The sequence below is a fragment of the Equus caballus genome, chromosome 9 (genome assembly GCF_041296265.1).
Source record: "Equus caballus isolate H_3958 breed thoroughbred chromosome 9, TB-T2T, whole genome shotgun sequence".
In the NCBI taxonomy this organism is placed as follows: domain Eukaryota; kingdom Metazoa; phylum Chordata; class Mammalia; order Perissodactyla; family Equidae; genus Equus; species Equus caballus.
This window is the reverse complement of record NC_091692.1, coordinates 51,282,443-51,296,197: the sequence shown is the minus strand read 5'-3', so window position 1 is coordinate 51,296,197 and position 13,755 is coordinate 51,282,443. Positions and strand designations below refer to the sequence as shown.

Genomic DNA, 13,755 nt, shown 5'->3' with positions numbered 1-13,755 from the left:
CCTTTTCAAGCCTCTTCTCAGGTGGTAAAAGATTGAATCAAAAAAGGGAGAATCCATTTTATGTTAAGAAAATCTAAACAAAAGAAACAACAGAATAGGCCTTGTTTTCTCATTAGGAACATGCAATCAATTTCACTGTGCTTCAAGACATTCTGTTATCCTCTGCTTAAATCTGAGGAGCTGGGTTGTTGCTTTTCTAAAGCTAATTGTTACACCTTCCCATCTGATATGGAATCACCCAATACAGTGAAAATAGGAAGTTTATAATGTGAAAATGCCCCACGTACCCATTGAAGGGTGTACACCCATTGGCTGCACAAGTTCATTAGATCTGAGATTATAGGCTTTTTTGTTAGAATTTGGTAGCACTCATTTCATTTTGACATTGTAAACACATACTTGAAAATTCCACTGTCTTTCTGAGATGTCCTAATAATTATGTATCCATTAATTTGTTTAGAAAAATTGGCCCTACAGAGTAGTCTATAATCAGCATGTTCAAAAAGTTACTGTGTGGTTCTCCCTAATTTAAAATGCAAAAGTCATATCTATAGATTCAAAGTTAGCACATGCAAAAATATGTTGGATTAAGCAAGAGTTTTGCCAAGCTCTTCTCTAGCTTGCAAGGTATAAACAATGACAACTCAAGAAAGTACCGACTGTTGTTTGGGATTATTTTGATGTCTGCTTCACATATTTCTAATTCAGGTTTCTCTTTAGCATAAGTGCCTTTATTTTAATATTGCTTATCTTCTCAGTGATATCAATTGGTGGTACTGAATTTTGAAATTTTTTCCCATCATTCACTTTTCTCTGTTTCCTTAAATAATTAGGCTTATTGAATTCTCAAGTCCCCTGCTCTATGCAGGTTCACTTAGCCTGTAAGGTTCTTTCCCTTCATTTCCACATTTTCAAATTATACTCATTAGCAAGAGGAACTCGAATGTTATCAGGACATTCCATGAAATTGTCTTTCATCTGTCTATCCATATTTAATCTTTTACTCTTCTGAAATCCCTTGGCAATTTGTTTCCCCTGCTCTATGATATTTGTCACTTTGTACCTTGCACTATAGTTTTAGTGTTCATGTCTTATTTATGTAATACACTTTAGCCTCCTCAAGGATTGGGTCTATATAAAGTACATCTTATATTATCACAGTGTCTTTTAAAGTCTTCTCCATCTACGAAATTATCAACTGAAGTTTATTGAATAAGCGATGGACAGTAAAAGAAAAAGTAGAATGGTCTTTTTTAGAGGCAAATATAAGGCAAGTACACAGTGAAGGTCCCTGCCATTCTGTTTAAATCTATTCATTCTCATTTTTAGTTTCCTTTAGTTTAAGTATGATGCTTCTCAAATGGTCTTCCATAAACAGAGAGTCATTAAAGACATATCATATGAAAACATTTAACTTGCCTTTCTTGACGGGTTTGCTCCTCAGTAGTTTCCATAGCACATTCCAGAGAATTCTGGAGAGATTGTAGCTGATTCAAAGTCTCCTTCAATAAAAATCGAGTTACAAATTGTTCCAAATTGGAGGCCTCTTGGTAGTCCTGAGGATGACAAAACAAATGCAATTAGAAATATGTTAGGGAAAAATAGCCAGGAATAGTTTTTCCCCATGTACCCATCAATCTCAGATTAATCCTCAAGAAGGAGAGACAAAGAGGAGAGAAGACATGTTGGGCCCTTGAGACTGGGGCAGAGCTCTATCCACCCAACAGAAGTTGAATAAAAGAGCTACAGAAACACCTGGAATATCTCATCTCCCATTACATCTGCCTCAAGATTAGAAAAAAGGACAAAAAGTAAAATTATGGAATAGACATCTGTAGAGAAAGGGAAAAAATATCTGGAAAAAAGGAATGTGACTAACTCAGGGTTTGTTCTGTGTTTCATTTAAACGATGACCACACCATCATGTATTTTCTCCATTACCAGCTAAAGGCAGTCATGTTTCAGTAACTGGCTTAATTCCCTCTTGATGTCTTTATTATGCCTAATCTGTGTTATGCTGAAGCCAAAAGAAATTACATGATGTTATGTCAAAATTTAGAAAATGTTAGGCTTGGAATATTTAAACAGTTTACTAAATCTGCTTATGTCCCTTCCTCAGGAACTCTACCTGATGCTCATTTGCATCTAACTTTTAGTACCACACCTCAGCTAGAAAAGCATAATTCATTCACACAGCCCTAGGCCTACATGGAGATCATCACAAACTTAACAGCTACACTTGCCAAGCTTTTTATAGGTAGACAGGTGGGTTGTGGATGGTGTTCTCTGCTGCTCTTGTCCTCTAAAGTCTCAAGGAGAACCAAGAAAAAAGAAAACCAGGTTGGCATGGAATGAGATATTGCCAGAACCACTCTTTCAGGTCATGGAACCAGCCAACTAAACCTGATTTTCTAGAGTCTTGTGTGAGCTCAGTAGATACAAGTTCAGCCAAAGAAATGATTTATTTGGCTCCATCCCTAAACAAAATGATTTTTTCATGGTTGACAATACAAAACTGAAAGGAGTGATGGTGACAAGATAATACCAGAGACACAATGTGCTGGGGAACAAACAAGATTTCATTATTTAACCTTTCTGGGTCCCTGCTTTCTCGCTTAGAAATCAGACTAAGCAACTCTTGCATACATTCCAACTCAAAAATGTTCTGTGTTCTATCAACTCTGAATTAGGAAATACTGGACTTGTGGACTCCTAATATAAATTACTTCGAAGTTTTTCTCCTTTTAGTAGGACAACCTAATGTCATAGAAACCTCATTTCTTTCCTAATTTGAAATAATAAAAGGTTTCAATCATCTGATTCTTTTTAAGACCATTCTTTGCAGGTGAACAACACAGGAAATTTTCTCATCATCTCATTCAAAAATTAAAAATTTTAATGTCCTTAAAATCCACCTAACAAACTAACCATAAAACAAAACATTACATGCTCATAATGATGATAAGGATTTTTGGTGAATTAACTGAAAGTCTAAAATATATACAAAAATATTTAATTTGATCAAATTGCTTGCTAATTAGTGGCTATAAAAGCTTCAAAAATTGTTTCTCAGTATGTTTTCTAAAACTGAGTAAAGCTTTCAAGATGAAAAGAAAATGTAATGATAGAAAAAGAGGTGTGTTTGGTCCGTTCCCCATAGTTATTCCATTTTGCTAAAGCATATTTTTAAAATAAAATTTATTAAAATGATGAGAAGATGTAATTGTAGTCAGAGATCATGCATCTCAGTATACACTGCAACTGATCTAAAGGAAATTATAACAGTTTACACCTATTTGTAGACAGCATAGAAAAGTAAAGGAAGCATACATTTACTGAGCAATGCAGCATCACATTGGCCTTATTCTTCTCCCATTTAAATGCTAAACATTTGTCATGTCAGAACTATAGAAAAGGGTTTTTGTTTTTTTTTTTGCGTTCTCTAGTGTAAACACTGGTCACTGCGATTAGGTTTTAGCTTCTTAGACACAAAGGTCATGCCTTGTACTTCTGTATGCCTCATGGTGCCCAGATCAGATACTCATGCAATCTTCAGTTATTTGCAGATAAACTCCTAACTAAGAATTTATTGAATTTGCTACTGTGGTCTTACACATAAAGATTTTGGTGACGTTAGATACTTTAGTTAAAATCAGACAACTGGCTACTCCATCACTGTACTATCATAGCAAATTAAGAAATTATTATTATGCTGATACTCACTTCTTACTCTGATGAGAGCGTCTTACCCTCAGTAGTAACTCTCTAGGTAACATGAAGAGATGGCACAACTCAGCTGGTACATTTGACAGAAATGTTGATGCCTTGACATTGACAAGGGTGGTGGGTACGTTTAAGGCTCTAGGGGATTAAGTTTCTTGAGTCAGTTATGAAGATTTGCTGTTATGTGCTGCCCTTTGATGAAAGGAAAGGAAAGAGCTTGTTTTCTCACATTCCTATTTACCCTTCTCAGCTCATGGCATCATCTACGTGCAGCCTTTCCTCTCCTTGAACTACCACTTCTCTTCACAGGATTAGGCATGCTTCCTTTCCCTTTCACGTGTTCCTGTAACACCTTTTCCCCACCTAGGAGATAGAATTTATCATTTTATATTGTAATCTGTTGTTTACTTGTTTATCTCCCCCATCCTAGGCCAGCTCTTCATAGGTAGAGACTATGTCTTAATCATCTCTGCCTCTAGAATGCCCAGAACAAAGCCTGGCTCATAGCAGCTGCATCATAAATGCTTAAAGAGTACATGAGCAACAGAGAACCACCTGGAGATTCAGGCACCAGAGGGCATGTCTGAGCTCTGGGAACTGTTCTTGCCTTTTGCCAGTCCCTAGCTGCCTCTCCTTCCATCTAGCCCTTGCTGGTAGTAGACAGCTGTCCAGCTTGCCCGGTCATGTGGGCTCTGCAATAAAGGGAAATACAGCTTTGTTCTTAACTGATGGTTTGTTATTTCATTTTCTAGAACATTTGTTAGTCTTCTTCCCTTCCCTTATCCTGGATCCCAAAGTTTAGGACTGTAGACCCAGGCGGCATAGATCCAATCTCTCTTTCCTTCTCTCAGATATGCAGCAGATGTTCCTTTGGAAGGCAGTGGCAAAAAAAGCAGATGGAAAATTAAATAGATAACAAGCTGGAAAATGTCAAAGCCTAACCCTTTTTATTCTCAACAAATGTGTTGGTTGTGAAGGTATAAAAACGGATCTTTGCATACTCAACTCCCAGAAGATTGGTACTATGTTGGTTTAAGGCACATGTTCCTTTGAGCAAAACCCAGAATTTGACAGAGTGGCAGAAAGAACTTCTATTGGTCTAATAAAGCAGTTTAAAAAAAAACGTACCTGATATCCAGATTCTGCCTCTTTTTTCCAACATATTTAGTCCTTCTTGTCTATTAGAAAGAATATGGGCAAATGAAGGCTAATAGTATGTTTCTCAGATCCCAAAAATGTTCATTCAAGTCACTGATAATTGGCAGTTAAATTAATCATTAACTGGAAATTCTTAACCAAGTAGCATTAATGTTTCCATTTATGCCTTTGGAAAGCCAGAATGTAAACATTTCAATCCACATATTTCCTTTGTGTGGAGCTTGAATACAGCTAGGATTCATTCAAGTAAAAACTCTACCATTAGAATCATAGTGCTTTGAAAATCAGGTTTCTTAGGGAACTGCCTGTGCATCTTAATTGTCAGATCCTTTCTCCGAAAGTGAGCCCTTGCCCATCTGGATGATGGAAGAGTAGAGATCTTAGCTATTAACCCACTATGGATCACCTGAGTTGATTAGGAAAATTAGCGCATCAGTCTTCCCTGTTTGTATTTGCCCTATTTGAAAATTAATCAAGTCAGTGACATCCAGTCTCAGTGTCTTCTTGTTGATGAGATCAGATACAATCACACTTAGCAGGGGGTACTGTTCTGCCTGCCTTTGATCTAAGCCCCTGCAGCTCTCTGTTCCTGTGTGAGACATCTGTGCGGCTTCTGTAAGAGGAAAGTATGCACTTTTACAAAGGTACAATTGTCTTTTTCTCTTTTTCTACTCTCTCTAAAACCGTTATGTTTTTGTACTAACTGGCTTACACTATATTATCTATGTCCTATTTTATTAAATGTTCTTAGGCTTTCATTTTAAATGACACTTTTTTTTTTTAAACTGGGAGAACAGTATATCAAGTTTAAGCCTTAAAAAAAATAAAGAACTGATCCTTAATTAAGAATCTTAAAAATGGACTGAGGTTAATTCCAGATAGGTCTTCGGCAATCTTAGACGGCAAAACAAGAGGTTAAAATATTTTCAAAGTGCAGATTCCCAAAGATTAAGGGACTTGTAGATTTTCAGGTTAGTTAAAGAGGAAACAAGGTTCTAATTTTAGAATAAAATGTTATTAAATAACCAATAAATTTAAATAATTTCTATGCCCTATCTTAACTAAATATTTGGTAGCTTGAAATGAGAAATTATTTTAGAAATGAGTTATATTATTTAAGACCTTTACACTGACAAACTCCACTGTAAAGGGTGATCCTGGAGTTTAAAATGCATTTAAAGATTTAAATCTTTTTTAAAACATTTTTAATTTTTTTAACATTTTACTTGTCCTTTTTCTCCCCGAAGCCCCCCAGTACATAGTTGTGGATTTTTTTTTTCTTAGTTGTAGGTCCTTCTAGTTGTGGCATGTGGGACGCCACCTTAACATGGCCTGATGAGCTGTGCCATGTCCGTGCCCAGGACTGGAACCAGTGAAACCCTGGGCCGCCGAAGCAGAGCGCGCCAACTTAACCACCCGGCCATGGGGCTGGGCCCTTAAATCTTAAATAAATCAATCTTAGAGATTTAAATCTTAAGTAAAGATTCTTGAATGTCTTTATCCAAAGAATAATCCTATTCTACTGGGAAGTAATCCTCGTTAAACAAGTAAAATTTCAGGAAAATACATATGAGTATGAAGATGGGTACATATATGGAGTCAGCCCAAATTTGGAGAATAATAGTTAAGGGATGAAGACTCGGATTACACTTATCTACATCTAAAACAGAGTGGTGGTTAAGAATCTGTGTTTGAAAGTGGTTACACTTAAGTTCTAAGTAGTGACTATGCCACTCAATAACAGTGTGAACTTGGGAAAGTATTCAGCCTAAGTTCCTATTTTCTTAATTATGGACAAAAATAGTATTAATCTCATAAGCTTGTCATGAAGACTAAATGAAATAGCATGTAAAGCACACAGTATGGTGTCTAGCTTATAGTTTTTGATAAATGTTCATCATTGCTATCAATCCATTGAAGGAAGGATATTGCAAAGTGTAATAGACAGATCATTGGTTCAAAATTCACAAGACCTAGATTTGAATGTTATAATAATAGCCCACTTCAGAATTATTGCTAGAATAAATATATGGTTGGTGCTTGGTATGTGGCAGGCTCTCCACAAATATTAATTTTTCAGACTTCTTTCTACATATATTTTCTATAGCACATCTGCTACCTTGCTTGTTCAAAAATGTATAACTTTTACACACATATTTGTTACCATATTGAAGTGGTGACCCATGGAATTCAGTTTTTGAGGAGTGTCAAGTTAAAAATGTAGAGTTCAATCCCAAAATAAAGTATTTCTATTCCTGACTTCTCATCAAGGATAGCACATGGGATCCAATTTATAGATCTAAACACTTTTTGCATTCCCCTTTATCTCCTCTGAATTCTGTCAGCCATATCCTCTTCCAGAGCATTTCATTTTCTAGAATCTCTTCGAAATTCTTTCTCAGTCTCAAATCTGAATTTATTCTCCTTTCCTCTTTTCTCTCTCAGATCTTTATATGTATATTGGCTAAGATTTCTTCTTTTCTTCTCACGCCTCCCTGAGTCTGATTCTACTCATCTAGACTCTTCTGTTACTCTGTATCACAGAAATGTAGAAACTAGAAAAATAATAAAAGGAGAATTTCAGAAAAATGGCCATATCGGTGGCATAGTTTTTGAAATTCCTGGAATCCTCACATAAAGACAGATAGAGTAAATAGATTAAAACAAACAACAAACTCCATAGACAACAAATACAACAAAACTAAATTTCAAGGTATTATTATGAATCTCAAATTACAAGCAGGTAAAGACAAAATCACCAAAAGCCACAAGATCTGCACTGCATGGTATCACTGGATGTACAGGAAGAAACAAATGGAAGCAATGAGATACGCGACAGAACTAGGATAAGAAGACTCCAAAATAGCCAACAAATATCCACTAGAAAGCACAATTGGATAACTTGAGAACATCATTTAAAACTGAGAGGAGTTTTATCCAAAAGAGGGTAAGCATAAAAATCCTAGTAAAGCCTAAAGGGGCTGGAACTATGTAGCCACTGTGACTTCTTGAAATCAATTAGCCAAGGTAGTATGCTAGGAGGGCCCCACACTGAAGACAAACTGCTTGGAGTCAAATCAAAACTGGGCAGGACAGAGTCACAGAGATAAAGAAAATAAGATTCAGATAAAAGTAGGGGAGCGGAACAAAGCCAGGGAATCTAAGAAGGAAAGGCACTAGATTTTCCAATACTACAAGACAACTACCTAAGAGGAAGCTCTTTGAAGTTAGAAAAACTATCTTGAACGCAGCTTTTGTTGAAAAATTCAAGAAAATCAGTATTTTTTAAAGTGAGCAATAGAAAATTATTAAGGTCAAATTCTATATAATGTTGTTATAAGAAAAATGAAAATAAGAAGAAGGACAGTCCTGTAGACAGTGAAAGCACAACATGAGGACAAGCCCACAAAACATATCAAAAGTATAACCAAGTATTTAAAACTGAGTTGAAAGACATTAAGAAAAAAACTGAAGAAATAAAACATGAATCAGAGTTAGTTTAACTCAGAAACAAGGGGATAGAATCCAGAAATGAATTGGAAAAAGAAGAAAAATATTAACTCAGAAATGAAGTATAAATTAAAAGGAACACAAGAACAAATAAACATAACAGGCAATACTTTAATATATGGAAATGAGAAGGAGGTAATCTTTAAAAATCAAAAGAAAATAAGGAAAAGAAACAAAAAGGATTTAAGAGGAAGTGACAAGTATTGTAGATCGGAAAGATGATCCAACATACTTATAACATATTTCTTAAGGAATAAGTGTAGAAATCAACAAAGGAACACAACAAATACTGGAATCTATTATTCAAGTATGCTCTTCTGAAAGAAAAAGATTTGAAATTAGATATTGAAAGTATACCACATATCTAAGAATATCAGCTCAGAAAAAATGCATCGACATATTTTAATAAAATTAGTAGACTTCAAAAGATAAAGCAAAAATTCTTTGTGCACTTAGATATAAAAAGCAAATGACTTACAAGGTTAAAAAAAAACTAGATTATCATGAGACTTTCTAAAACCAACACTTTTATACCAGAAGAAAGTAGAGGAATATATTTAAAATATTTAAAATAAGAAAATAGAGCAAAGGATTTTGTATCAGGAAAAATTGATATCTAAGTAAAAGGGCACAGAAAAACTGTCAACATGCAAAAACTCAGGTTACATTGTTCCCATGAGCTCTTCCTGAGGAATCTAGCAGAGAATGAGCTTCAGACAGCCAAAATGACTACAGAGTGTTCAATATAAAGACTGATGATATAGGCCAGATACTGGCAGACTTTTTTGTAGAGGCCTCCATAGTAAATATTTTAGACTTTGTGAACCAAGAGGCCACATGTCCTGCCACTGCAGCATGAAAGCAGCCATAGATAATTCTTAAATGAAGGAGTCTGGCTGTGTTCATAGACCATAAAAAAACATATAGTTGGCAGAATTTGGCCCATGCCTGGAGTTTTCTGATCCCTGATTTAGGCATTGAGTATCAAAGTCTGCCAAGATCAAAAAAGAGAGAAAACCAGATAGTATGTGCTTCCTGATGAGATAACACACTACCAGGTATAGTCTTGCCAAATGAGACCCTGGATTCAGCTGAAAATTTGCAGTAAAAACCGAGTTAAGAAGACCATGCTGAGCTGTATCATGAGAAGGCAATCAGCAAAGTCTAGTGCATGAGCTCCTCTCTAAAAGATTGCAGGGTAACTTGTAAATTAAAAGTAATGTAACAGACATAAAAATGGGCACAACTAAACTACAGTTTCTAGGGATGTACGTTTGTGTGATGAAAACTTAATAAAATGCAAAGAAGTGATTACTAGAGGGGTCAGTTTGGTCATTGTTTTCAAGGGAGAGAGGAGATTATATTGGGACAGGCACATGGAAGGTCTGGGGTGGCTGGCAGGTTTAGTTTCTTGATCTGGGTAGTGGTTTAAAGAGTGTTTGCCTATAATCATTCCACATTTGATTTGTGTGGCTTTCCTTCCTTTCATCTTATTTTACCATGCAAAGGTTAAGATATGATAGGTATCAGCCTGGTAGAGATATACTATCTTCATATGTTTGAGAGGTCATGGGAGTAGAAAGATATGGGCTGTAAATACAGTACTCTTTGGCAGGCAGTAGGACAAGAAAATCTGCAAACACTTCCAAATTAGTAATTTTTATCACCTTTCATATACTATCTCAATTGCTAGCCTGCATTTTTCTGGAGAGTAACACAGAACCAAATGTTAAGTTTTTCAGTGTGAAGAGAGAGAGCTATATTTATACACAAATTGGACTCAATTTGTATTTGTTGGTGCTGATAATAAATATCACCAAAATTTCTTCCCCATAAATACACTGCTTTCTACTTTATTGCTCATGTACTTTTTCTTGAATATCCATTTTTAAGCACATGTAATACCTCAAGGATAATATTCACATGTAATGTGACTCCTCCTAAATAGTATATGTGTCAGATGGATAGTTCTATTTTAACCACACTCTTATAATATGTTGAGTTAGCATGCCTAAGTTACCGAATTTTTCAGAGACAAATATATCTTCCAAGTGTCATATATGATCTTTCTGCTTTCAAAGACAAATTATCCTTGTCTTTGATCTAAACAAACTCTATAACTGAAGGAGTAATTGGGTATCAAAGTATTTTGAGCATTTCCAAACAGCATAATGTATGGAAATAGTAGGTAATATGTAAGAACTGACACATTTTTGGATTTGCCTTTGTGGCCCATTTATGAATGGAATACCAAATTATTCCATAACTTTTTATTCAGGAACAAATCCCTGGGAAGAAATAACTTTTTCAGAATAATAAATAGGCAATTTTTTTTCCAGTGGGACTTTAAAAAACAAAAATATTATATTTCAAATTAAATATGAGGCATCATTATTTTGGTATTTTGTACACCACTAGGAAATAAAAATATTTTCAACTCAATTTTATACACCATCAAGTGCAAGATTCATCCCAATTTCATAGATTTTAAAAAGTGAGCAAACATGCATCTTAGAAATTGATGAAATGTGGTGCATTGTCACATTTCAATATGGCAATGGCTGATAACAAGGGGTATAAATGATTTCTTTGCACCTGTAATTTCAGACCGTTATGTCTCCCCCATTTGAAAGTCCAGAACATTATACTGAGAGCCAGCACTCACCATTTTTCCCACATGCTCAAGAAAATAAGTGGTCAACGTGAGAAGATACTGGCTATCACCTGAAATCACAGCCTTGGCTTGTCTGTCTTAAAATTGGATTTCTGTCAAGGTCTCCTGGATTGTTTTAGGGAGTTCTAGGAAATTTAGTTGTAAACATCTTTGCCACAGCACATTTGCCATAAGCATTTTTGCCATATAACTAATTGGCGGTAAGGCAATTTAGCAGTAAAGGAAAAATAACAAAAAATGAAAGAGGGACACTAAAATTAGTGACAACATTAAGATGACTTTAGTAGCTGCCTTTTTAATATATTTGCCATCACTTGGTTAAACTTTTGGTTTTGACAGGTGGAAAAGATGACTGTGCTCATGGAAGGATTTGCAAACTGGTATGTTATCATTTTCCAGTGCTGTATGCAATCTGGCTTTCCACTCTCTTATTTCACACTTCCAGTAAGTTTTATCACCATATTTTCTACCAGGTTGATATATGTAGTTGTTATCATCCACTATTTTAAGACAACTATGACTACTCATCACTGTATAGATCATCATGAGGGCTAAGGTTTAAATAATATAAAAATGGGAGTACTGTGAGAACTTTGACAATGGAAAAGAAATGAAACCAAAATGATAACCAGTTATCTTTTATGGGAAAACAGCCTTATGGCCAGTTAATTATGCCTCAAAAATGTTTGCAGCAAAAATGCTTGCAGCAAAGATGTTTATGGGGGAAACTACCTGACTTGGTTTTAGGGATATCTAGATGAGCAGCCCTGGTGGTCTAGTGGTTAAGATTTGGTGCACACATTGCATCAGCCGAGGTTCATTTACTGCTCAGGGAACCTCACCCCTTATCTGTCAGTTGTCATACTGTGGCAGCTGCAAGTTGCCGTGATGCTGAAAGTTATGCCATCAGGATATCAAATACCAGCAGGGTGGCCACCCACTTCTGAAAAAAAGTGGCCATGAAAACCTTAGAAATAGCAGCAGCATCTGATACAACATTGGAAGGTGAGAGTTTGGTGCAAAAAAGACCAAACAGGGCTCTGCTTTGCTGTACACAGGATCACTAGGAGTCAGAATTGACTCAGTGGCACTAACAAAGATAGGCTTAGAAGCTAGCTTAAATCTTCATGAGCATCCTGAGGAATAAGTCAAGTGCTCAAGGTGGAAGGGATTCTATGGTATTAGCATTGATAAAATAACGTGGCTTGCTTGCTCACATCCACCCATCCACCGCAGGGTAGATTACAAGAAGTAATCCCCCCACCTTTCCTGTTGTTTAAAAATATATGAGGAAATATATACATGTGTTAAAAGTGGCTTATAAAAAGCTACCTGTATTTGCTACCTGTATTCTCCTTTTTAAAAAAGTCTTCTAGATGATTGTACAGACTACTTAAAATAAGTTCTAAATATCTTCAAAATTATAAATTGGAAGGTAATATTTACATTAAACAAATTTCCTGGGAGCTCCACTTTGGGCAATAAGATTGGGTAAATATCCTTAAAAATTCTGCCTTCTACAAAACATACAAAAATGGTAGATAAAGTACAGCAAATATTATTATAAAGGCACAGCAGAGCTTCTAAGAAAGTAAGAGAAAACCAAGAGTGTACAAAATGAACAGGAAACAGACTAGTAATCTAGCATTGAAATTCTTGCTGTCCTGGAGGAATTTTCTTTAGCTAGAAACTTTGAGGTTCATATTTTAACAACTTTTGGGGACAGAGGAGTCAAGGTGGGGAGTTGGAGTTGGAACATACTGAGGACTACTACCCATGAACAAAGGAATATAACAAATAAATTGTCTTTGTCTTAGCTATGGGTACAAAAAACTGCTGAAAATTTATAACCAAAGCTTAGTTCACATTAGAGTCTGAAGTTCAATTCCTCTACCTGCATGATCCAGGGGAGTCTTAAAATGAGAGATTAACTCAAAGTAGTTCTGTATTAGTAGTATCCTGGGGCACCTGTCACAAACAAAAACATATTCTCTGTTTATAGAGTACATCATTGACAAATAGAAATGGCAAGCAATAGGATATATTGGAGTATATGAGGAAGCCATTTGGTGTAAACCTAATTCGGCCTGACCTTGTTTTTCCAAAAGGGCCTGACTGTGGCCGTTGAGCATGCATTGTATATCTGTTTTAGACATTCCCTATGGCAAGAACAAAGGCCCTTGAGATAAAGGTGCAACTTCCCTTCCCCACCCAACGCTGGCATTTCCTTAAAGATTAAGCATCTTTCCTTAGGCTAGGAACTGATTGCTGCGCTCACCTGTGACCACCCAGCTCGAGACAATAGACTTGCTTCCTGTTGCGCCCACCGAGATAGCAGACCCACTACCTGCTGTGTCCATCAAGCACTGTGCCAACAGGGCAATCTTGTGACTATTGTGGGAGGGACATTTCAATCATATGTAAAGCATCCTCTTTGGGGGTATATAACCACTCTGTATACCTCACTTCTTTGGTGCCCTTTCTTCCTTTGGGAAGAAAGGCCCCAGGCCATGGTCCTCACATTTTAGCTCAGAATAAACTCTCCCAAATTTTCATTTATAGATTGGTTATGAATTATTTTCATCGACATCATCAAACCAGATTTCTCAGAATACCCTGAGATTTAATCATCTAAGTGTGAATTCACAGTAAAAAAAATTCTATCTATCCATGTATCCATATTGCACAAA

General features: G+C 36.0%; 1 protein-coding gene across 3 annotated transcripts in view; it reads right to left on the bottom strand.

Moving 5' to 3' along the window:
* NECAB1 (N-terminal EF-hand calcium binding protein 1) overlaps positions 1–13,755 on the bottom strand; it is a 172,977-nt gene that overhangs the window by 35,905 nt on the left and 123,317 nt on the right. For all 3 annotated transcript variants that reach the window (XM_014728038.3, XM_023648668.2, XM_023648669.2), the window contains exon 6: positions 1,420–1,556. In XM_014728038.3, coding sequence (XP_014583524.1) covers positions 1,420–1,556 — 137 coding nt within the window. The remainder of the gene's footprint in view (positions 1–1,419; positions 1,557–13,755) is intronic.